This window comes from Camelus dromedarius, chromosome 8, assembly GCF_036321535.1.
Source record: "Camelus dromedarius isolate mCamDro1 chromosome 8, mCamDro1.pat, whole genome shotgun sequence".
NCBI lineage: Eukaryota > Metazoa > Chordata > Mammalia > Artiodactyla > Camelidae > Camelus > Camelus dromedarius.
Window position 1 is genome coordinate 70,088,548 of NC_087443.1, and position 25,127 is coordinate 70,113,674.

A 25,127-nucleotide genomic window follows, 5' to 3' on the forward strand; every position below is an offset into this window, starting at 1 on the left:
GAGAAATGGTAGACATTGGCAAGTAGTCTAGATGGATGAAATGGCCTGAACAAAAGCACAGGGTGGGCTTAAGCAAGATGGGAAGTCAGGTGATTTGGCAGCTACATTTGTCTCTCATACACAGCTGTATTTTTTGAGGTCAGAAAGGATGATTCCAATTTTGAATTAATGTATCAAGTGTAATGGTTAGGTTGCTTTTTGCACAGAACTATGGAGAAAATTACAGGTTGTTAAAAATCTAATTATGGCAATTATTTAATAGATCATCTATTTCAAATTTTTGAAAAATACTATCAGGAATCAACTTTTAAAGATAATCTGTTCAATGTCACCTCCTATTAACATGCGTATTTATTGACTAACTCAGGGGCAAAGCGTGATTATATGATATCTCAAAAAGAGAGATAACATCCCCCTTTTCTGAGGATATTTAGGGACCTAAATACCTGTGAAAAAATAGATGGCATAATAACTGTTCTCCCGATCCAGCCTCTTCATTCCCCAAACCAGTGCCACACAGTTAAAATAACAGCAAAATTCAGTTAAACCATATATTTTACTATAGATATAAATCTTAAATATGTGTGTATATGAGTGTGTGTGTGTGCTCGCGTGTGTGTAGTGAGAGATTTTGAACAGAGATCGAACACAGAGGCATTTCAACAAAGGAAAAATATTTGGTACAATATGAAAATTAGGTTTACGACTGGAATACCTTTGGAACCACAGGAGCAGCATACTGATTCTGTGAATATTATGTTTTATTCCTTTACGTATTCCCACATGTGATATTTTATTCTCTTTGAATTTGTTTCCAGTGCAGTTTAACCTTGGTTTTGAGAGTGTCCATCAGCTTAATTTCTTTTATTAATATGAATTATTCTCCTAGCGAGTAAAGCTAGCTAATGTGTTTTTCCCTTCATCATTTCATGCAAATAGCAAATAAGGAGAGAATATGATTTTCACTTTTGTTTTTCTCTCAAATCTAAACAGTGAAATCAGAGAATCTGTTTTTGAGATCTGGAATCTTGGTGTTTGTTGATCCTGTAGGATCAACACACTTGATCAGTTGTGAGCCTAGCCATCAGGCAGACTTAATTCACTGTTGAGTAAATTAATTCTATTTTACTAAAGTGACTAAAAACTAAATTTTATATCAATATAAACACTCATTAAACTGCAAATACCAAGTTGTGCAAGCTGTTGAAAAAGACTCATTTTTATTTATAGATAGATTCTGATAAGAATAGCATTAAAAGTGTTCCAACAGGGAAATGTTTGAGTGATTAATGTGCAGTTGTTTGCATTTTTAATATTTCACTCATATATCAGATTAGTATTTGTACATACTGTCAAACTTTACTCTGTCCTTGTCAAAACACTTATTACTGCTGACAGGTATAACATACCCACATTAATCCTTAACATTAATCCTTAATTCCTTGATTCAATTTTCTAATTGCTTTTTTGGCATGCGATGGTGGCCATTTAGTATTATGTGATGTATTCATCATATAGTATAATAATGTCCTTTAAAAATTAGATGTGTCATTTAAAGAACCTGAGCAGGAAAAAAAAAATTACTAAGGACTGGAAATTTCAAATTTCACTGTCCTTAGACTAAGTGTTAGATATGGTTATGTCACATATTCTGGAGGTTGTCCATAAATCATAGTCACAGAATGTTAAAGAGACCTTAAAATCATCCAGCCTACTTGTTCATTCTCCAGTTGGGAAACCTGCCTCAGTAATATGCCCGACATCACACAACTAGATAGTGGCATATGTGGTCCTAGCACTCACGTGGTCTGAATCCTGGTGAGAAATGGGGCAGGTGTACGCATATAATTTTTATAACTGGTATCTTTAAGTTGATTTCTCCTATTAACAGCCAAGCTTAGAAAATGAGAGGCTCTTAGGCTTCTTAAGCTGTATTTTTTAACAGTATCACATAGTGGTTAAAAACCAAGATACGAGAATCAAACGGATCTGGATTCCAATCCTGGATCTGCTAGCTGTGCAGAATATCATCTGACCTCTCTGAATTTCAATTTCTTCAACTGCATAAAATAGAAAATAGCACAATAATGCATCTAAAGTGCTTAGCACAGCTCATAGTACCTAGGAAGTACTCCATAAATGTTAGCTAATATTATTTTTCAGTGTTTTATTATCCCTTTAATATCCATAATTTGGATAGAAGCTGAGTCATACCTACCAGTTATCTCACCATGTGACAATTTTATTTATTCTCTCATTTACTCCTTCACTTACCATGTGTAAGATGCACTTCGTTAGATGCTATAGGTAAGACAAAGAAGACTCCAACATGATGCCTGCCCCGGACTAGCAGGAACCTGGTAGAGACATACAGCGTGTACATCCAGACCTGTAGTACAAGACTGGGGAACATCAGTCCCCCAAAGTTAACACAGGCGCCATGCGGAGGCTTTTCAAAGAGAAGAAGTGAGTGCAGGACCAACTGACATGAATAAGAAACTGGACCTGCCCTCAGGGAGCTTGTTCCAGTGGGAAGACAGGACAGTTAGTTGCCCAAGTGTCACTCAAGGTGGAAAATGAAAAGGGCCATAACAATGAAAGAACTAAGGAGGGAGAGACTAAAAATTTCAGACCAGGGAAGGCTTCATGGTTGAGTTGGCTTTGTTCAGTGTATAATTCGAGGACAGTTAGAGGCATATAGGAAGGATCTCCCAGACAGTAGAAATATTATGAATGAAGAAGGCACAGATTCTGGAAACCCCAGGCCCAGGTGTTGAAGAGCAAAAAATTACGTTGACTAAAACACGGAAAATGTGCGGAATAAAAGATGCAGTTTGATGAGTGTGTAGACACAAGAGCCTGGCAACCCTGAAATGACATTTTGGATTTTGTTTCAGGAAATGGCAGCCCTCAGCCCATTTAGACACATAGACGTGTTGTTTCATTTCGTTTCGTTTTGTTTTGTTTGTTTGTTTTGGCAGCAAAAGTTTTGAGATTTAATGTTTAAATAAATTTTGTCCTTTCCAGTTCACTGTGGTGCCCACCACTTTTTATTGTCTTACTCTACAAGTTAAGACAGTCTTCTTACCTATTACAGGCAGTATGCATGGTGGTTAGGCAAACAGGCTAGGAAGACAGACTACATTTTTCCAAATCCTGGTTTTGTCACCGATTAGGTCTGCAACCTTCATTATGTTACTTGAACTCTTTAAGCCTCAATTTTATCATTTGTGAAATGGGAATGGTCCCTACCTCATGGGGTAGGACTAAACCCATGTTAAGCATTTGGCATAGCACAAGGCATATTGTAAGCACTAAATAAATGTCAGCGATTATTGAGTTACCCACCTGGGTCTTGAAGGAATTTGAGCTTGCAAGCCCTACTTTGGTAGTCCTGAAAGTTTTTGAGAAAGGAAATAACATCTTTTTAATCTTTTGAGTCCCAGAGTATTGGACCAAACTCTACCTAAATTGCAATCACTAGTCCAAAGAGAGCAAGTAATTCTCTTAAATCCTCAGCTGCTGGGGATTTAAGTTTCCGGTAATGGGCTTCAGTGTGATCTCTGTAAGTTTCCACTCACTCATTCACTCACTCTTTGAGAGGGCCACCGGAGGAAGGAGCAAGTAGCCAGCTTTGCCCTTCAGCATCTTCTAAACATCCACTGATTCTTGTAGCAGCAGTTTCCCAGGAGAGATCCAGTGTTCAAATGCTGGCCTCCCTTTCAGCACATATTATTATGAGTTTTAAGAACTGTAATCTTGAAAATCCTTATGATTCCAGAAGCTTCTCTGGGAACTTGCTTGTCTTTAATAGCTGAAAAAAGGAGAGAGTTTAACGTAGAATTGTTGCTCTGAAGAACACGAACTTGAAGATACGAGTCCAGTCGTTTCAAAAACATAAGCGTGAGCAAAACAGGTCTTTTGTAAAAGCTCCGTGTGCTTCATAAACAAGGGCTGCTAATTACGTAACTTTCAGTGATGTTTTCTGGCACAGTCTAACACCAGCTTCTTTCGGTACAACAAATACGAAAATGCCTGGAAGTAAATCACAGTTGCTGAGTGCTATGGGCAGACAAACCCCTGCCTTATCTCTTTCAAAGGCAGCCATGGAAAATGCATGATAAATTGCACAGTTCAGTGAACATGTTATGTCATTGTGAAATGATTTTGATTCATGGTTATGTATTTATTGCTAAACAACTGACAAACCTCAAGGCATCAGAAATACCATTCATGGGCTTTTGCTATTTTCTGTTGCAAAGTACAAGTGCTAGAAAGTATTTCTTTTTCTTTAAAATTCTTCATTGAAAGTGATATTTGCCACAAAATCTGTGGAAATAATTTTTTAAATTATGTGAATTCCTACCAGCAGAATCAAAAGAGCTGTGCTAGTCACTAATATTTTAAACATAATGAATAATTCATATTTTTGCTAATATCCTTTTATGAAAATTTTATAGCTAAAAATAGACAAAGTTGTAAGCCAATTTGATTTTAAATTAGGATTATAATCTTCTTTCATGTAGTTTATCAATATAAAGAAGTTTCTGAATATTTTCTGTACCATAGCAGTAGAATTAAGAGTGAAAGAATTATTTTAGGAAGATTTTGCAGAAATGGCTTTTATGCAGGCACAATTCCTTTTCTCGTGGTCAAGATATTTTACTGCACCGTCTTTATCTGTTGCTGACTCTCTGAGGTTTGAAGTATTAAATAATGGATCCATTTTCTACTTGAAATTTACAGGGTTTTTAAAACTAATTTTTGTCTCAGTTGGTGCTTTTGGCATCGGCATTTGATGTTTAAAACCTTTTATTCTAGTGTAAAAAACAGCAGAAAGGTAGCCTGACAAATACAATATGCACAAGGCATGTTAAAAGCATTTAATATTAGTTATTTTATCAACCAGTGTACACTCAAATTGTTTCTTGTTTTTCTAAATCTTCCAAACCGAAAACCACTATTTCTCAACTGCTTGATCTGTTTTGTTTGTTTTGTTTTGTTGTATTCATGAATGTTTTCTTTTCTGAGTTTTGTAATCAAGGATTTTAACATGACTTTGCATAGTTTGAGTAGTGCCATTGAGAGCTTAAGAACAAAACAACGAAGAAAAGCTTGCCTGATGGTAGAAACGATCAATTATTTCTTAGGTATGTTAAAAGGGATTTCAGTATTTCTAATATATCACCATCATTTAAACCTGAATTCATTTTATTTTCTCTTAGTATATTTTAACCAATTGACCTTTACATATACTTCGCATTTTATTAAATTAGAATAAATTTCAGTAGCCTAGAAATACAGTTCAAAACATTCATAGTACTTTTCTTTTAGCCGTGGAATATGACAAGCCTATTCTCTAAATATTTACATCATTGGAGAATATCTATGTACTTATGCTGATTTTGGCTTAACATTTTCAAAAATAAGTCTGTTAAATTAAATGTAAGCTTTAAAGGGGAAAACCATAGATCATGTAACTTGATACAAGTATTGCAACGTTGCTTACAGCATTTTCTTGGAAGATTTTTAATGCCCTTTACTTCTACTGCTGGGGCCACTTTTACCTTTATATTGAAAACTCCCAAAATGTATCTGGATGGGGATAATTTTAAAACATGAGATTTATGTTGCTATAAAGAAGAAATCCTTTATAACCACATAAAACCGTTGTCACCAGAAATTTCAGTCTAAGTTTTAATGAAAGGGGACGTATTTTATCTTTAATGCCTCATTACACTTTCTGGAAACGGCAATATTCTACAATATTCTAGGTGGATGACTGCATATGTCTGTATTTATTCTGAAAAATTCATATATCACCAGTGGGAGGGAAAAGCTAAACAAATAATTTGTTCTAATAATTAAAGCAGTGGAATTTTTCTTCTATTTAATTTTGCCGTTAAGTATAGGTGTTACTATGATATGTCAACCATGTCTCACCTGCCGCTTTTTGAGTCAAATAGCCAAACCGCCATTCCTAGGCTACAATGATATTCCTACTGTTTCAAAGGTGGCATTGTACTTGAACCTAAATTCTTTGTGTGTTTTTGTGCACACGTGTGTGTGGATTGTATGTGTTCAGACCTGTGTGTTCTTGCACATGTATTTATATGTATGTGTGCGGGTGCATGTATTTTGTACATACACACATATGATAGACTGCATTGTGTGGTTAAGAATATGGACTCAGGAGGCAGCCTCCCCAAGGGTGAACCCCAGCCCTGCTGCTTTCTGGTCTTGTGAATTTGGGCAGGATTTTTTAATCTCTTGCTTCAGTATTCTCATCTTACAGGTTGTTGTAAGATAAAATAAGTTATATATGTATAGCATTTTGAACACCTAATCTGTAGTAAGTACTTAATAGAATACTAGCTATAACTGTTATAATAATTATCACACATTCATTTACTCAATTTTATATGTAAAGTCGGTACTTTGTATATAAATGCGTTGGTCGGTGATTATTACATATGTATTTTGCTGAAGTGATATTAAAGATATGCCTTGCTATATGTCAATTACATCTCAATAAAACTGGAAAAAATCTTTTAAAAAAATAGACTAATAGAATATTTTGGATTGTGATAATATAATTAGATAAACTATGTTATGTAGTCCATCATCAGTGAGAGAAAACTACTGTGAAAAAAAAACCAACAGAAGTTGCATAACTTTGTGGCTCTCAGGCCACAGATCAGATATAGTGAAATGCGTTCATTTATTCAAGTGCAGGCCTGTTACACATCTACCCTGTGCCAGGATTTAGTGTTAAAAGGACACATGGTACCATGTGATCCAGCAATCATGCTCTTTGATATTTACCCAAAGAAGCTGAGAATTTATGTCCACACAAAAACTTGCACATAAATGATTATAGCAGCTTTATTCATAATTGCCAAAATTTGGAAGCAACCCAGATGTCCTTCAGTAGTTGAATAGATCAATAAATTGTGGTACATTCAGACAATGGAATATTATTCAGTACTAAAAATAAATGATCTATCAAACCATAGAAAGACATGGAGGAACATTTAATATATATTTTTAAGTGAAAGAAGTCAACCTGAAAAGGCTAAACACTGTATGATTTCAACTACATGACATTCTGGAAACGGCAAAGCTATGGAGACAGTAAAAAGATCAGTCGTTTTCATGGGTTGGGGGTGGGGAGAAGGAGGAATAGGCAGAACACAGAGGATTTTTAGGACAGTGAAACTGCTCTGTATGATACTATCATGGTGGATGCATGTCATTATAGATTTGTCTAAACCAACAGAATGTACAACGCCAAGAGTGAACCCTAATGTAAGCTACGGACTCTGGGTGATAGAGATGTGTCAGTGTGGGTTCATCATTTTACACAAATGTGCTACTGTGGTGCGGGACGTTGATAACGGAGGAGGCTGTGCATGCATAGAGGCAGTGGGTTTATGGAAAATCTCTGTACCTTCCTCTTAATTTTGCTGTAAACCTAGAACTTCTCTAAAAAATAGTCTGTTAAAGAAAAAAAAAGTTAAAAATAGAACAAAGCAATGACTACTTTTCAAAAGTTTCAAAAATATATGTCACTATATAATGTCCCAAGAAAAATGTCTTCTAAATGTTAATAGCCACCACTACAAAAAACTACATAATATTACAATAAAATAGTCAATCAAAACTATTAAAAAATGAACAATGATGTGTCTGCAACCGCTGTGAATGTAGAGTTTAGCTGATTAAAGCGTGGTAGGAGAAAGGTAAAATAGTAGTGTCATGTAACATTTGCAAATTAAAAACGTGTTTTCTTTTTCAGGGGGCACCCAAACCAATAGCCATTGAACCATGTGCTGGGAACAGAGCTGCCGTTCTGACTGTGTTTCTTTGTCTACCACGAGGATCATCAGGTGCCCCTCCCCCTGGGCAGTCAGGTAAGATGAATGAGGAGCCATCAACAGTTAAGCAAAACATGCAGACGGAATAGAAGAAATAAACAAAACTATCAAATAACACAGTTAAGATATTTACAAGGTTCTAATTCAGAGCATGGTAAAATTTTATTTGAATACAAACTTCTACCCAAATATCTAGATATCTGTCTTGCTATAAATTCAGATTTTCCAGTGTTTCTCTTAAAAATATGTATTGAATATACATGTATTTGTATATAATAGACACATGCATGTACGTTCACACACACACTTTAATCTGTTGTTGTAATTACGATGCATAATCTCACTACCAGGGCAAACACGTTCTTGATCCTTTGGGGCAGCTTCTTTTCTCCCAGTATGTGAGTCATGTAGGATGCCAAAGTATAAATATGATTAGAAATTTGCTTCATAAATATGGAATCAAATGAGGGAACTAGCTTCTATGTTTGGAATGCTTTGCGGCATCAGCGGATGACAGCTCGATGCAGCCATCCCCGAATGTTTCAGGCTATGTTCCTGCTGTCAGCACCAGACAGGTGGGGTTCCCGGACTCAGGGACCCTCTCCTTTAGATGGGCACAGCCAGCCTTTTCCTCTGATTCTCCTTTTCCTGCATAAAAAGCATATTTTGAATTTGGGGTAACTCTATGTATCCTCTCAGAAGTTTTCTCATTGCTGGGATGTTATCCACATTGTAAACATGCCCAGTGTTGCGTATAACTTGTAATTAAATCACAAACCATGCTTCTATCTTTCTTTTTTACAAACCCTATTCCGTCTGCTTACAATTTCTGATTGTTCTGTCTCCTGATTGTTTTCTCTAAACAACTCTCAGTGAAATGGATGCTTTTTGAGGGTAAGGGTGATTTCAAATCTATCTTTCCCTTCAGTTCCCCTTAAAGATAAAATAAAGTGCCAGAGATCTAGCAGTTTATCAATAATAGTAATTGATGATGAACTTGCCCCCCTGCTTATTTTTCTTTCCTTAGTTAGCTTTGACCTTGTGCCTTACTTTCCCAATTTGAGTTCGGCCAGACACAAAAGTGGACTACTTTATACTTTATAAATTTTAAGATATTCACGTAACAGAATTTTCCTATATGGGGGGAGAGGATTTCCATCACCTTCAGACTTGTGATTTATGGTACCTGATGATATCTCACTGCAGAAATTTCTACCCAAAGTTCACGTGTAGGCTTTTATTCAATGAAATAAACCTTCTCACACATTGAGTGAACACCTCCCTTTTCTCCTTTCAGAACCATCAAGGTAAGTGGGATGTAGTAAATATAATAGTTTGGCACTGGTCAGATAAGACGGATAATTATAGGTACTGTGCTCAGCTAATGGAAGCATTGTTTCAAGGCTGGGATGATTTCCAAAACAAACACTTCACTAATGAAAACAAGTCTGTGTGATATACACCAAGGTTCTTCTAGATCCTTGACAAGATGACGTACTGATGGGCAGAGTGAAGGCAACTGCCAATACTCCGTCCCTTTAACCTTTGAAATCCTTTTGACTGATTCGAAAAATAGCAGTGTGGACCATTACCTCAGCTGTGTTTTATTACAGATGCGTTACGATGACTAATTGTAGTAGTATCTTACGTGTGTGTAGTGTTTTACTCTTTACAAAGTATTTGCCTACTTTTCATGTTTGATCCTTATGACAAGCCTGTGTCCTAGGTATTATAAAACTCACTTTACAAATGAGAGACTCAGGGTAAGGAAGAATTGAAAAAACACTGAAGTACAGAGCAAAACAACAAAAATACTTACTGCTAACATTCTAGGTAATTTTTCCTGATGATCTGTAGCAGACATCTTATTTATTTATGATCCACAGTCCATGTCTTCACAAAGCCAAAAATTTGGAGGAGTATTGACAATGTCTATAAATAATACAAGTAGACAAAACCTTGAGTTACCTTACCACACTTCTTACAGTGCCAGCAGATTGAACTGTGTTGAGTATCTATGTGCATAATTCAGGATGAGCTAGTTCTTTGTTTAAAAAAAAAAAACTAATAAATTTTTTTCTAGCTAACTGTATAGGAGCAGGAAGACTCACTGATCCTACTTCTTCAAAATGCAGTGTCATTTTCTGTCTGCAGTCTGCTTTGAAATACATCAAAAACATACGTTATTGATGGATGGATAGTAAGAACAGGTAGATGGACAGACATGTTGTAATGCCAGTAAAGTAAACGTTAATAGTAGAATCTAAGTGACAGGAATACTGGAGTTCATTGCAAAATTCTTTCCACTTTGCTTATATGTGAAATTTTTTATGGCAAGACATGGGAAACAAAATTATTTAAAGAACTCTTGACTTTACTGGGAAAGATACGGCAGTGCCTATAGGGGAAAGTTTCTAATGTTCACATCTGTGTTTTCCCTAAACAAGGCAAATGCTGACACCAACATACAAACTAAATGATTTATTTTTTTCAGCCTTCATCAAGATACTTGGTGTGTACCCAACCAATTAAAACTTAACATTGTATCATCCAATATTTGAGAGGAAACGCATTCCAGTGATAATTTGGGAACCATATTGGCTCTTGGGAGGGAAATGTTGACATTGGTTATCTCGCTGCTAGAGTTTGGCTTATCTCATATTTTTACAGGAAATCCATCTGGGTGCCTGTGCTTATCACAGTGCCTACATACAGAAAGCAGATCATAGATGTTTTTGATGGTGATGGTGATCACGATGATAGGAGCCCTGGAAACCATGACTTCTATCTGTGAGACTCAGTGAACAACGATAAAATGAGCCATTGGACTAGGATTCATTGATGCCCATCTTGCATGCCTAGGAACCTCGTGTTCTGAAGAGATTCCTCCAGTATTGGTGCAGGGGTAGAGGCTGAGAGGAGTTAGGAAGATGGTAGAGGAGTAGCTTCACGGAGACTCCTGACCCCATCTCCACTATGTGAACGACAGGGTGCCCGGAGTCTTCTCTTGTCTCTTGTGCTATTTGTATCTCCAAATGTTAGCAGATCTATTCACCGATTAATTAGCATTAATTATTAGATTAAAAATCTTCTTGCAGTACTTTGCACAATTCCAAAAAAATGTTGTATCAGGTCCTTTTTTGAAATGTACCTTCCTAAATGTCGAGTGACGCTTTTCATAATGCAGTCTGCGTTACGATGAATAAAAGCATTTAAGAGAAGGATGAGTTTGGGGACATGGAGAAGGCAGAAGCATCCTATGAGCCTGGTGGTTTTCCCTCAGAACTTGAATTTCAGCACCAACAGAAAAATGATTCAGCAACAAGCAGGGGCTGGTTCTGGCCATCTCTTTTCAGTAGCGGCTAGTGATTTTTTTTAACAATTCAAAATATGGCAGTGTCTTTGGACTTTATTCTCTTTCCACCAAGCAGATATTTCAGTAATATTTAGCAGGTAATAATTAGACATGGCCCTTTCAGTGTCTAAAATGTGTGAAGTCCCTTCGCTGGCTCTCATCTTAACAGAGGTCAAAAGACAGACTCCAGATTCATTCTTTAGATTACCCCATGCACTGATCTTTTTTTTTTTTTTTTTTCATATAATGAATTTAGATGTTTATGAGCAATTCTCCCCCTAGGTGGCTTAGGAGAGTAAAAGCAAAATATATTCAGTAGGCTTTTTGCATTCCTGGAGCTGGGCTAATTAGGTTCCCTGCTCCCCAGCCCTGTACTCCTGCTGCTTCATTCCTGTATTTCTAGGAGCGACCACTGCCAGCCATGCCAGACTCTCTTGGGCTAATGTGGGATTTCTGCTGTTGGCATATGTACACAGTCACTTTGTCTTCTGACCTCAAGGTGGTTGAAAGTCTGACATCCTCATGAAAACATGGCATGTCAAGTAACCCTGCTGCATGACACTAAACTGCCAAGCATGCTTCCTCCAGTCATCTTGGACAGCAGGATCCCCAGGCATTGTAGAGTCACCTTAAGATGAAATGTGGACAAAGTAAACAGAGCTCTTCCAAAGCATAAATTAAAAGTGATTGTGATTGCTGTCACTTTGTGATAGAGGATTATGGATTTCATAGTTATGGATTCTTACTAATAAGAAGCAGATTGGCTTTTCTCACCGGATTAAAGACCCCAGCAGCCCAAATGTCCACTGCCAAAAGGGACCAAAGTGCTTCACCTAAATGTGGAATTTTGCCCTGGTCTTGTCTCATGTTTGGTTAACATTAGAAAAAATATACTGCTGAAAAGTCTAAGGTTTGAACATTGTTTTTCTTTGGCTTAGAAGTTTTGGCAGGATGACCAGATAATTTGGAAAAATCTAGAAATATTGTACTATGTTTAAAATAATAGTCTACCCACAGTGTCACGGGTAATGACACAAAAGGAGAACTTTGGTTTAATCAAATGAAAATAACAAGAACTAATCATTCTGAGCATCGTAGCAGGTGCTTTATGTACACTCATGGTTTTATCCCTCTTCATGAATCTGAAAAGTAGCTGCTGTTATCCCACTTTTACAGATTAAAAAAAAAAAAAACACTCTGAAAGAGATTAAATGACTTGTCCATGGCCAATACAGCTAGTGAGTGAGTGATCCAGAATTCAAACCCAGGGCCACCCGGATCCTCAGCCTGTGAGATTCTCCCTCATCACTGTGCTTCTCTGGATAAAGACCCAGTGGTACTCTGGAGAGCCCTTACTCCTTGAAAAGCTTTATATCCAAAGTCAAAGAGGAAGGACCCGGAGGGGTCTGCTATGCATTGGGCTTAAGGGGACAAGAAAGATAGATTTATCTTTCCTGGTAATTTCACTCCAGAAATTTGGTAAAATGCAAATATGCACGTGGCATGGCATGTCTGCTAATGGAAGTATGACTCCGTGTGTGTAATAGCAACTGGGGGCACACGATTATAGGAAAAGAACTTCAGCTTGTATGTGTGAGTTATGAATTTGGAGTCACGAATCTCAAGATCTGGGTCCAGCTCTGCCACCAGCTAACTGTGTGACCAGGTCTTTTAGTCCCTAGGTCCTATTTTCTCATGTATAAAATGGTGAGATTGAGTTTGATTGCTAGGATGGATTTCACTCCAATCCTACTGTACAGTTCTACTGTAAATTATGCTCAGTCGCACCAGCTTGAGGTAGGAAGAGCAAATAGCTTGTTTCTAAGTGGTACCTTAACTTGTCTTTCTAAATGCACAGGACCAGTTGAGAAACTATATTCCTCTATGTTGCTGGTTAGTGAATAGACATAATTAACACTGATCCTTAAATTAAAAAAAAAATTCTTAACAATGTTATTAATAAAGGCTAGTTCCCAATCTTCTCAGCATGTTTGAAAGATGTAGATGCTTCATATTGCCCCATTTCAGAAGTGAGTAAAAGGAATCTCTAAGCATCTGTGAGAGGTAGAGGGTCTCTGAAATTTCAGACCGACTGAGAGCAGACTCCAGGTTGCTGTCCTCAATGCAGCACTCACGCCTCTGAAGCCAGTTTTTTAAAGCTGATTTACGTTTTCCAGGAGCTCCTGGAGTTTCTTGTTTGTAGGACTCTGCTCTCCTTCCGTAACTCTGACCCGGTATCTTCACACTTGTAGAAACCCACCCGTTGATCTAATCTTAGCACTCTCTTTGTTCAAGGTGGCTGGAATAAGAAGTAAAACTGCTTAATTGTATCAAAACTTCGTTATAAAAATCCATCATATGGGTTACCTTTTAACCTCAAATTCAAGTATTGTTTACACCCAACATATGTGTCTTCACAAATAAGAAAGAAAAAGTGGGCACCCACAGCAAAATAAACTACAAAATTAGGCAGAGAGCCCAGGAAACAGCAGAGATAAGGACAAATATCTGAGATTATTGTTAATAAATATGACTCTGTGTCAAAATAAAATACTTGATATTAAAAGGACCCTAAAATCAACAGTAGGAGCTAATTTTATCTTCTATCCAAAATATAGTTATTGTGACTCTTCATTTGTTACCTAATTCATTGGAGAAATATTTGAAAGTGTCTGATCATGTCAGGCACTGGATATATGGTAGTGAACAAAGCAGAGTCCTTCCCCCATAGATGTTAGAGCCTATGTGGAAATAAACATAAACAAGTAATCATGCAAGTAAACTCATAATTATGAAATATGTTAGGTTTTATGAACAAAGAATAGAGAGTGTTATGAGAAAGAGGTGAAATAAAACTGATACACAATTGCTAAGCTTAATATCTTTCAATAGTAGTAGCCAAATGGACAACATAGTCATTAAAATGCCCCTTTCTCAGTTCTCACTTGTTATCATGTCTCTGTAGGGTTTAACTGGTGAAGAGCTCCTCCTCATGCCTCTCCAAGCTCTGGAAACTCCTTCTGGTGTTCTTTGCCTTGATCGATCATAGGTACCTACTTAGAGTTCACTTAGAGAGAATGGATGTGGAGCACGTGCCCTGTGTTCATTGTCTGCTTCACCTGTTGTCTAAGTACAGATGGGCATTCCCCGAGGATTGGTCCTGAGCCAACTTCTTACCCTTATCCACTCTCTCCCTGTAGAGTCATGCCCTCTTTGCTCATTTAGGGGGCTTCTCAGATGCCAACTCCGAATTCCGTGGTTCTCCAGCCAGCAATGGATTTGCTACCGTTTCAGTATAAAGTCACTCTTCCTTCCCCTCCTCCCGTTACCATTCCTACCCCCCAGACCAGCTCTTTTCCCCAACTTCAGTTTTTGTAAAGTCATTTCAGAGTGGCTCAAGTTTGAAACTTTGGAGTTAGCTTTTTTTCTTCTCTCTTTCTTCCCTTTTACATCCAACCATGAAGCTCTTTTTTTTTTTTTTTTTTTTTTTTTACAACCATGAAGCTCTTTAGAATTTACCCCTGAGGCAGATAGAACAGACTTCCTTATGCCATTCTTACTCCCTCCATTTTTTGCTCAGGTCCTGGTTGCCTCTCACCTGGACTTCTGCCAAAGGAAAGCACAATTTTAATCATGTCTTCCCTTCCTCATAAACCTTTGCTGGCTTTTTATTGACTGTTGAAGTCAGTCCAGACGTCGACTCTGGGGTGTAAGGTCCTCCTTGACCTCTCCCCAGCCTTCTTCCAGGCTTAGCAGACATGGAGTCCTTGCCCACCTGCACAGCATCACTGGCTAGTCTGGGGCCCTTCTTTACTGCCCTCTGACATACATCAAAGTCACTGTGCGCTTTTCTTAACTTTCTTCCCAGGTAGTAAGCTCTCTAAGGACAGTGGTTATTTCTTATTTCATCTTTGAATCCCTAGTGGATCACAAGTCCGTGGTACTTAGTTGTTTGATAAATATTTAATTGATGAATAAAATTAATTATTTTCAAATGGTAGAACTTCTTCACCAAAAAAATACAGAAAATATGTAGATATATACTACCCAAATAGAAACTTTACTAAGTAAAATTTCACTTCAGGCTGATAATCTTTGATAGACTGAATTTTGTGTTTCTATGATTCATGTAGGAGTCAAGCTACATATCTTGGGGACTCAAATCAAGCCCAACACTATACCTTTGATAAAAAATATCTATAAAACTTACTTGCTCAGATTTAAAGTTCAAGGAAAGTGACAATATTAGTAAAAAATGACACAAAGCAATAAAACAAATTATATTTCCAGTGTAGCATGTACGAAACCTACCATAAAGTTATTCTATTTTTACCATTTGAAATTTGATTTCTTTCTTGGATAATAATTTTTACAAAACCATTTTATTTAAGTTTGAAAGAGCACAACTCAGTTCTACCCTTTATGACCAGAAAAATAGTATTGAACCTTACGGAATACATGGCTACGTATTAGTGATACACAGGACAAACAGTCTCACAAAATATATCTGGCAAATAAAAAGTATCGATTGCTGTTGTAGTTGTCATCATTAACACATGATATTAACACAATCTGTTCTATGCTCATTACTATTTGAATTATCATCACCCTATAAGGGATAATATGATCACTTTTATTTCACAGATGAGGAAAATTAATTCACGGAGTTTTAGTAACTTGCCCACAGCCACATAGTAAATAAATGACGGAGCCAGAATTTAAAACTAGAAAATCTCACACCAGAGTCCTCTTTACAAATCTTTTTTTTTTTTTTTTTTTGAGGAGGTGGGGGATTTTTTGGTTATGCTCAAAGACCATTAGCCATATGCTTTTGGAAATAGCACAAGCTTGCAAGCTTTTTCTTTTACTGACCAGTGTCGCTGTGAAGTCACCTGGCATCATCCTCCCATTTGACATTTTAAAATTTATGTCTGTGCCATTGTTAATTGAGAGAAATTGATCAATGGGTAAAGGAAACAAAGAAGAAAAAAAAGAACAAACTTGAAGACCATGGCTAATTAAACATGCTGCAGAAGTGAGTGAAACACCCTAAAAGTTAACTCACTCAAACACTTCCAAGGTAAAGCAATTACAAACTCACATACAAAGTCAGAATGTATGGACATGAAAAATGAGAATTTATGGACTGAAAGCAGGACCAACACATTTTTCTTTTCTTTTTCTTCTCCCCGTGTGCCACCCTTTTGGGTATTTCTAGAATTGACTGGTAAATAATTACTGTGGTCAAAGAGAAAAATAGGAAAAAGTAAGCAACTCAACAAATCAACTGTCAAAGCCAAAGGGGAGAAAAATCAGGATTTGTTTGGAATATGTAAGCTGCCTTTGAAGCAACAACAATAACAAAATAATAAGAATTTTGTGGGTATGGATAAAATATAAAGACTAAGTCAGTCCCCCAGTATTTCTTTTGATAGCTAACCCTGTGGTCTATACATAAAACTACCAATTAGTGAGGCATTTTACTTTGAATTGGTCATGAATTAAATAGTCCTGCATTACATAGGTTTAGGAAAATTAAGCAGAAGGCTACCTCCTGCATTTAACAAAGATAGATGGGTAATCCTGAGTGTCAGAGAAGTTTAGAATTTTTGGAGCTTTAGAAATGGCCTTGGAAATCACTCAGTTCTATACCCCATTTTGCAGAGGAGAAACCTCTGAGAGCCAGTGATGGGGAGAGGCTTGTGATGGGGAGAGACTTGCCTTGGGTCCGTGCCTTTAGAGCTGAGCAGGGACTACGGCCAGAGTCTCTGGATTCCTCATGCAGGGGAGGGCTTTACCCCTCCCTCATGTTTATTATGCCAGGTTGCAAAATCTAACCAGAAAAAGAAAATAACCATCCACTTTTTATCAGAAAGCAATACCGTGTACCTCCTGGCACCAGGGCAGAAATGGCAGACAGAAAGGAATTTCCCTAGACCCAAAAAGGAAAATTAAGTAACTTGAGAAATTCTGTCTCCTTACCAGCAAACTGAAAAAAATGTTAAGACAATGTGGGTCAGGTGCCCTGGAAATTCCTTCTTCTCACATAAGCATTTTTCTGGGGACCACTACAAAGGGCTAGTGATCCCTTAGCAGACCCAGTGGGAGGACATTCAAGTTTTCATAAAAATTGAATGTTATACCATCAGCTGATTTAGTCTCAGATCCCACCTGTTACTGTAAAATGGTGCCATAGTAACTCCAAAGGCATTTTTGAGTTTTAATATGCCTTCATCCTTAATGAAAGGTCCAGCGGAGGAACCCAAGCACTAGCAGTAGTAATGCTGTATGTCCAAAAAAGGCAAACATTGATTATAGTTACATTAACTCCTTAAGACAAGAATGCTCTTTCTCTAAGGGCTTTTCGGGAAAGAGTTAATGGCCTTCTGAAAAGTGAGTGACTTACCTCCTTTTATTCACCTCATTACTTGCCAGTTAGCATCACCCATCTAATTTGGGCCAGCATCCCTAACTGATGAGCAGCAAGTTCAGATAGAGCATGGCAAAATGCAAGAGAGAGCTCCTCCTTTTCCTTAAGAGCTGGGAGCCTCAGTTGGTCCACAGGACTCCCAGGAAGTGGTGTGGGGAGCCTCAGTTGGTCCCTGGGATCATCACGTAGAAGCCTTGGAGGGATAAATGGATTTTTGCCCCATGAACCTGCTGTCTGACATAATTTGAACTGAACTTCGAAGGCCCTGAAAGTCTGGATGCAGTGACCATACATTCAGTTCCATTTATTCCACGTGCCAGGCAAGGATCATCAAATCAATAACAGGACTGTGCCATCGGCCTTCCCTTTGCTCACCATCACAGTGAAAAATGACTCCTTAAGTGTTCTGGGAGGCAATTAGCTCTGAACGTAGAGCTGTAATGGGGAGAGGCTGAGGCACATTTGTATTCAAAACTTTACTAGTAAAACGGAAAGGAAACTGTTGTCCGTATTAATAGGTACATAAAATGTATAAATGGGGTGATCTGGTGTGACTCTGCTGATGCCGATTATTATACAACTGCAGAAGCACAGAGGTAGGAAGGGCCCTGAAATGACTCCTGGCTCCTCCAGCGGCTTGCAGCCACAGCTGGTGACCCTGTCCGGAATCATCTTGGACAGACAGACAATTTCTAAAGACTTTCCCAAAAGGCACACCCATCACTTCCGGGACTAATTCATCCTGTGATGCAGCAGTCTTCTCTGCAATTTGACCCCATTTTCTTTGATTCTCTTTCTTCTTCTTCTCATCTCTCCAGAAATAGAGAAGAGCTGATTGTGCTCCTTGTAATAATCTATCACATGGGTGGAAGAAGGCCGTTTTGAAATCACCTCCCAGCCTTCAGTGCAGGCCCAGTACAGGACTCCCAGTCCTTCCCTCCCTGCCCAGTGACTTCCAGCTTAGGTCACCTCATGACTTTCAAATCTCTTCAGCCTTCCCAGCTGTCATCGGCTTATGAACCATGAAATACAGGGGGGTTCCAGAGGTGGTTTTGTCCCTTTGTTTGACAGGTGTGGATACTGATGTTCACCTGAAGGGACCTCCTTAGAGTCCGGTACTCATTACACGGCAGAACCCAGTGCTAGAACCCAGGGGCTCTCTCTGGCTTTACTCTCATTGTTGGTGCCTAACCTCTCTTCTAAAACTTACTGCCCTGCCTTGCTGGCTACTTTCCCACTTGCAGTTCGTTAGGACTCCTCCATCCCCTCCTGACCTTTTCTGCCTTTCTGCAGTTTGTGTTTATGCCCACTAGTTCTCTTGTGCGAGAAAAGGGAGCAGGTGGTTTCAGTTAGTTTCTCTGATGGTTCAAGGTCATTTCTGAAGTTTCATCCTGTCATTCTAAACGCTGTTCTCATGCCCTGCTTCCATTTGTGTTCTTTGCAAATATAATGGTTTTAGGAGGATAGTAAATGCCTCACACTACTTGGTTCCAACGTGACTTTTAAAATCCCGTTTGTTATAAGACACTATACCTCTGTCCCTTTGCACATACTAGTCCTTCTGCCTGGACTGTCCTCCAGCACACACCAGCACACACATCTATCCTTTCCACCAAGAGAATTTCCAATTCAGGGGTCACCTCCTCTGTGAAACTTGTCCCCATCTCTGCCCGTCCACTATTTTTTTTTTTAATTTACTACTATAAAATGTTAATTACACTGTCACTATTCTACCCAGATAAGCTAAGGGCAGGGATCTTCCCCTTACTTACAATTTTATCTCCAGGGGTAACCTGTGCCCAGAGCAGAACAGAAACACAATATTTCTGCCTAATTTTTCTCCTCCTTTCTTTTACTCACCGGCCCTTATCGGTGCTAAGTTCCCAGAGTCTGACTCTTAAGCTACTTGTGGATTCATACTTTCGACTGCATTCTATCCATGTACTTTTTATTTGTACCTTACTATACATTATTTCTAGATGCTTCTTAGGTTTACTGAGAACAAAAGCCTCTCCATAATCTCCGGTCTAAATTTTGGCTTACAGAATAGAACTGACGACTCACGTTAAAACGACTGATTGCCCACTACTGATCAGGGCTGTCATTTGAGCTCCATTCTACAGACCGACTTGTCTTAGGTTGTGTTAGTCATTTTGCAATATGTGATTTTTCCCCCTACATTTAACAGATGTCTTTGAGTATTTTGGGTTTTTTTTTCCCCCCACATATAAAAATCTCACTTTGATGGTTTGGTCATTCATAAGATCATTGTTTGATCGTTTCTAAGACCATCCTTTCTTCCTGTTCTTAAAAATGAGTGTTTCATAGGCTCTTCATCATTCTCGGTGCTTTAAGCAGGATCAGAGTCCCTAACACTTTTCTTGGTGGCCTTGATGTGGGTCACCAGACCCTGCTTCTGCGGCTTGGACCACCCAGACACAGCCTTTTCTGATTCTCGCCTGGCTACATGACTTTCATATCCTTTATTGCTGGTTTTAAGATTCTAGTTGTTCATTAAGACTGAGATTTTTCTACCACTTTGAGTCTGTTTTCAGCATTGTTTTTTATAAGCCTTTTCTCTTGCACTTAAAAACAAGTGTGTCTTTTTAAACCTATCTCATGCTTGGTGCACTACGCATACTGTTCCATTTCCCTTTGTACCTCCAGCGGGTCCCTTGAGTCTGTGCATTCACACTGTTCACTTTCCCCATCACTTCAGAAACATCGTCTTTTCCTAGCCTCCTGGTCTTGCAGTCTTGTTAGGACACTCCTAACTTCCAGTTAATCTCTCAGTAAAGGTCTCATCTGTCCATCTGAGCTTCCCCTCAACTTCCTTTTTCCATCCACATTAGAAGTATTCCTAAGAAAGTAAAATTAAAATGATACTGAGATACCATTTCTCCCCCATCAAGTTGGTGAAAATTTAGAAGTGTGACAGTACATTGCTGGTAAGAATGCAGACTGGTACAGCCTTCTGGCGGAGGATTTGGCAGTATCTAACAAAATTATACTTGCACTCTCGTGACTCAGCAATCCCACTTCTAGGAATGTCCCCTAAAATACACCTCCGGCAATATGAAAATACACAACCATGGGTCACTTATTTTAACATTGTTTGTAAACACACAGTATTGGGAACAACCTAAACGAATGTACAAAGGGAAGTGTAGTAGTATGGAAGTACAATTAATTTTATAATTATAGTATATCCACAAATAGAGTACAGTGCATCTGTTAAAAAAAAGAATGAGGAAGATCTGTATGAACTGAAATAAGATTATCTCCAGGATATATTATTAAGTGAAAAACATACGGTGCAAAAGAATATCTAGAGTTTGCTATTCTTTATGTAAGAAATAAAGAAATTTAAGCAAATATGCAGATGTCTACTAAATTTTGCAAACGATGACAAGAAACATAAATCAAAAGTTAAGGAGATTTGTTACCTGCAGGAAGTGAAGTGGGAATGGAGTATAAAAGTGGGGGAATAAGAGATGGAGGAGTGGGGATGGAGAGTGTACCTTTTTTAAAATCTCTGACTCTCAGGAACACTGTAGTGTATCACACACTTAATAAATAAATCAGTAAAAATCAGGATGTGGAGAACCCAAAATGGAATACGAATGGTGAAAAATGAACTTAAACGCATTACAAATGAATAACATAAACACAGTGAGGGGATAGGGAAGAAAAGAGCAACCTAAGACACGTTGGAAAAAAATATTTTGACTGTACAGGCTAAAGGCAAAGAGAACAGTACACAAACATTGCACTATGGTCAGTACACTTGTTTCTTCTGGAAGTAGGGACATAGGTGAGCAATTCTGACAAGACTTTATGTCTGTGCGAGGATTGAACAAAGAAGAAAATACAATCTGGATAATGGGAGCTAGGTTTCCCACTGTCAGAGAAAAACAGGTACAAATGAGGAAGGTAAGAAGGGTAGAATGAATTCTGTGGGATTGAACGGTACGGGTATTAGAGAGATCAGTGTAGACTCATTCATATGCAGGGAGATAAATATAGAAACACTCGTGTGTGTAAGCGGGTTAGTATACATATGTATGTTTCTTAGCTGTGTCCACTGAAAGGGCCTGGAAGCAATGATACCTCGTTAGCAATGAATACACTTAGCACTCGTTTCTTGATATATTAACACCATTTTCCAATAAAAGGAACCAGGGCTTTTTGAAGAAATGGTTGATTCCAAGGCTAGAAAGGGGAAAAGCAAGTTGAAATGGAACATTTGGTTTGAGAAAATTGTGTTAAAATACTTACGAAGGCATGTTGAAAAGACATAGAAACTCATCTGAAGGAGCATCCAGTTGCCAAAGGAAGACCAACTTGAACAAAAAATAAGTCAGTATCCTATTGGATTATAACCCAAAGAATAAATTAAATATCCATCTACACTAACATAGATATATAATTGAATAAATAAATAAATGAGAGAGAAGGGACAGCTCTTCCTTATAATTGACTTCCAGTTAATGCATATAAAGAAAATAAGCAAAATAGAAAAATCACCATTAGACAAATACTACGGTAGTGATTATTGTAGGCAAGAACCATTGATGGAGTCTAAAGTTAGTGGGAGAAAATATAATATAAACAGTACATTTGTATAGCTTCAAAGTATCTTCCCACAAGATGTTTATTAATTACAAAGGGGAAAATAATAAATTTACACTAGAAAAAATGTAGCAGACATGATGACCTTCTCCAAGTGATCAAGGTTAATATCACCAGTAATAAAACATATAGAAACCATATACCCCCGATGTGTTGCACTGAAAAGAGTGAAACATCACTTCTGCAGTATTCTTGTTAAACGCCTAACACTGATGTAATCATGAGAAAAGATCAGACAAATCCAAATTGAAGAACAGTCTATAAAACAAACTGACCATAACTCTTTAAAAGTGTCAAGATCGTGAAAGACAAAGAAAGACTGAGGAATTAACACCAATTAGACACTAATGACATTACATGCAGTGAGATCTTGAATTAAATCCTGGAACAGAAATAAAACATTAGTGGGAAAACTGGTGAAATTCAAATAAGAATTACCCAGCTGTATTATATCAATGTTCATTTCCTGGTTTTTGACAACTATCCTGTGATTATGTAAAATGTTATCATTAGGAGAAGCTGAAAGAAGGGCAAGTGAGAACTCCAATTCTTTGTAACTTTTCTGTAAGTCTAAAGTGATTTCAAAGTGAAAAGTTAGTAAAAAGTATTTCTCAGGTCTCTTCTCCATATGGATCATATTCAAAAGTGAATCTGTAGATTACAGGCTTTATTTTCTCATAGAAATTATATTTTCCTGGTTATACGGTTCCTCGGCCAGCCCTCAAGAGCTTACTTACCCTAGAATTTTTGTTTGTATGAGTGTCTCTGTTTGTTTATTAACTATCCTCACAATTTATGCTGGCTGTGTTCCTTAGGGTTTTAACCAGGGGGACAATGGATTAAGAATAGATGATACATACACATTGAGGATCCCTGTACACACACATACACACACACGTGCGCGTGCATGCGCACGCCTTTGAACACTGGAGACAGATTTCTCTAGTTCTAATTCTGAAAATGGTCCTGTGCAGGAGTTAGCAAAGAAGGGACTGGTGGGAGAATGGGAAAATTGCATGCCAGGAAGAGGTGGTCAGGATGGTCATTTCCATGCCTGCTCCCTGGCCCCTCTCGTTTTTCTTGAAAGCATGACTGGTCACCATCAGGAGCACTGCTGCTTCTCACCTGAGAAAATGCTACACAGAGTTGCCCAGATGGAAAGCAACTTCATCACAAAACTAGTCTTGAAACTTGAAGTATCTGTCCTTGTGACTAGCAGTTTGGGGCTCAAATTTTGAAACACTGCTGTCTGTGTTTATGTTCAATCCCAGTGAGCAACCACATGAGCTTTCTGTGCCTCAGTTTCACCTCTTCAAGGAAGTGGCTGTCACAGTCTTTGAAGCCCCTCCCCAGAATTTTCAAAGTGAATCTTACATATGCAACACAACAGTTTATATTAAGCCAGGCCATCCCAGACATACCTCCAAATTTAGTGACAAACTACCTAATCATTATGTGATATGTTAACATATAAATGACAACTTAAATATCGTAATTTGTAGTACCTAAATAACAACATTAGACTTACTGAGTACCTGCCATGTTCAGTCACTGTCCCAGGTATGTGTGTGTATAGATATAAAGTCATTTCATTTTCTTGCTACAAACCCATAGGGGTATTTATGTCTATTTTACAGTTAAAGAAACCATGCTTCAGGAATTTTACATGCTAAAAATGTTTTATTTGCCTAAGATTTTAGAGCAGGCAAGTTGGAGAGCTGACTTTAGAGCCAGGTCTGTGGGACCCATATGCTGAGCTGCCCCCTTGTTGAAGTCTCAGAGATCCCATCTCCCAGTCCACCTGCTCACATATTGGAGACGTTGAAAATCATATGCATGTCTCTGTGCTGTCCTCTTGATTCTTGAACTACGTGTTCATCTTTATTTTATCCATTAGAATGCCTTATTCCTTTTTTTAACTTTTTTTATTGAGTTATAATCATTTTACAATGTTGTGTCAAATTCCAGTGTAGAGCACAATTTTTCAGTTATATATGAACATATATATATTCATTGTCACATTTTTTTCACTGTGAGCTACCACAAGATCTCATATATATTTCCCTGTGCTATACAGTATAATCTTGTTTATCTAGTCTACATATGCCTGTCAATATCTACAAATTTTGAACTCCTAGTCTATCCCTTCCCATCCCCCCTCTTGGCAACCACAAGTTTGTATTCTGTGTCTATGAGTCTGTTTCTATTTTGTATTTATGTTCTTTTTTTCTTTTTTTTAAGATTCCACATATGAGTGATCTCATATGGTATTTTTCTTTCTCTTTCTGGCTTGCTTCACTTAGAATGACATTCTCCAGGGACATCTGTGTTGCTGCAAATGGCGTTATGTTGTCATTTTTATGGCTGAATAGTATTCCATTGTATAAATATACCACTTCTTCTTTATCCAATCAATGTAAATACATCACATCAAAAAGAGAAAGGACAAAAACCACATGATCATCTCAACAGATGCAGAAAAAGCATTTGATAAAATTAAACACCCATTTATGATTAAAAACTCTCACCAAAGTGGTTATAGAGGGAACATATCTCAACATAATAAAAGCTATATATGATAAACCTACAGCCAGCATAGTGCTCAATGGTGAAAAATTCAGAAGCTTCCCAGTCTTGGAAGTCTTGGAAGTCCTAGCCTTATTCTTAAAATATTAGCTTTTAGGTGGTTTGTGGGTTTTTTTTTTTCTCTAATTCTGCCTTCAGTCTTTAAATCATGTTTGGTGGCTAAATCAGAAAGTGTAGGACTTCTCATGCAACATTGAGGTGCAAGGTTAATACAAGCTTCAACCAAGATAATACTCATTTACTGAAT

General features: G+C 37.8%; 1 protein-coding gene across 2 annotated transcripts in view; it reads left to right on the plus strand.

The window, feature by feature from the left end:
* Window positions 1-25,127, plus strand: part of ATRNL1 (attractin like 1) — a 631,665-nt gene that overhangs the window by 528,755 nt on the left and 77,783 nt on the right. For both annotated transcript variants that reach the window (XM_010987217.3, XM_064488470.1), the window contains exon 28: window positions 7,799-7,913. In XM_010987217.3, the coding sequence (XP_010985519.3) occupies window positions 7,799-7,913 (115 nt within the window). The remainder of the gene's footprint in view (window positions 1-7,798; window positions 7,914-25,127) is intronic.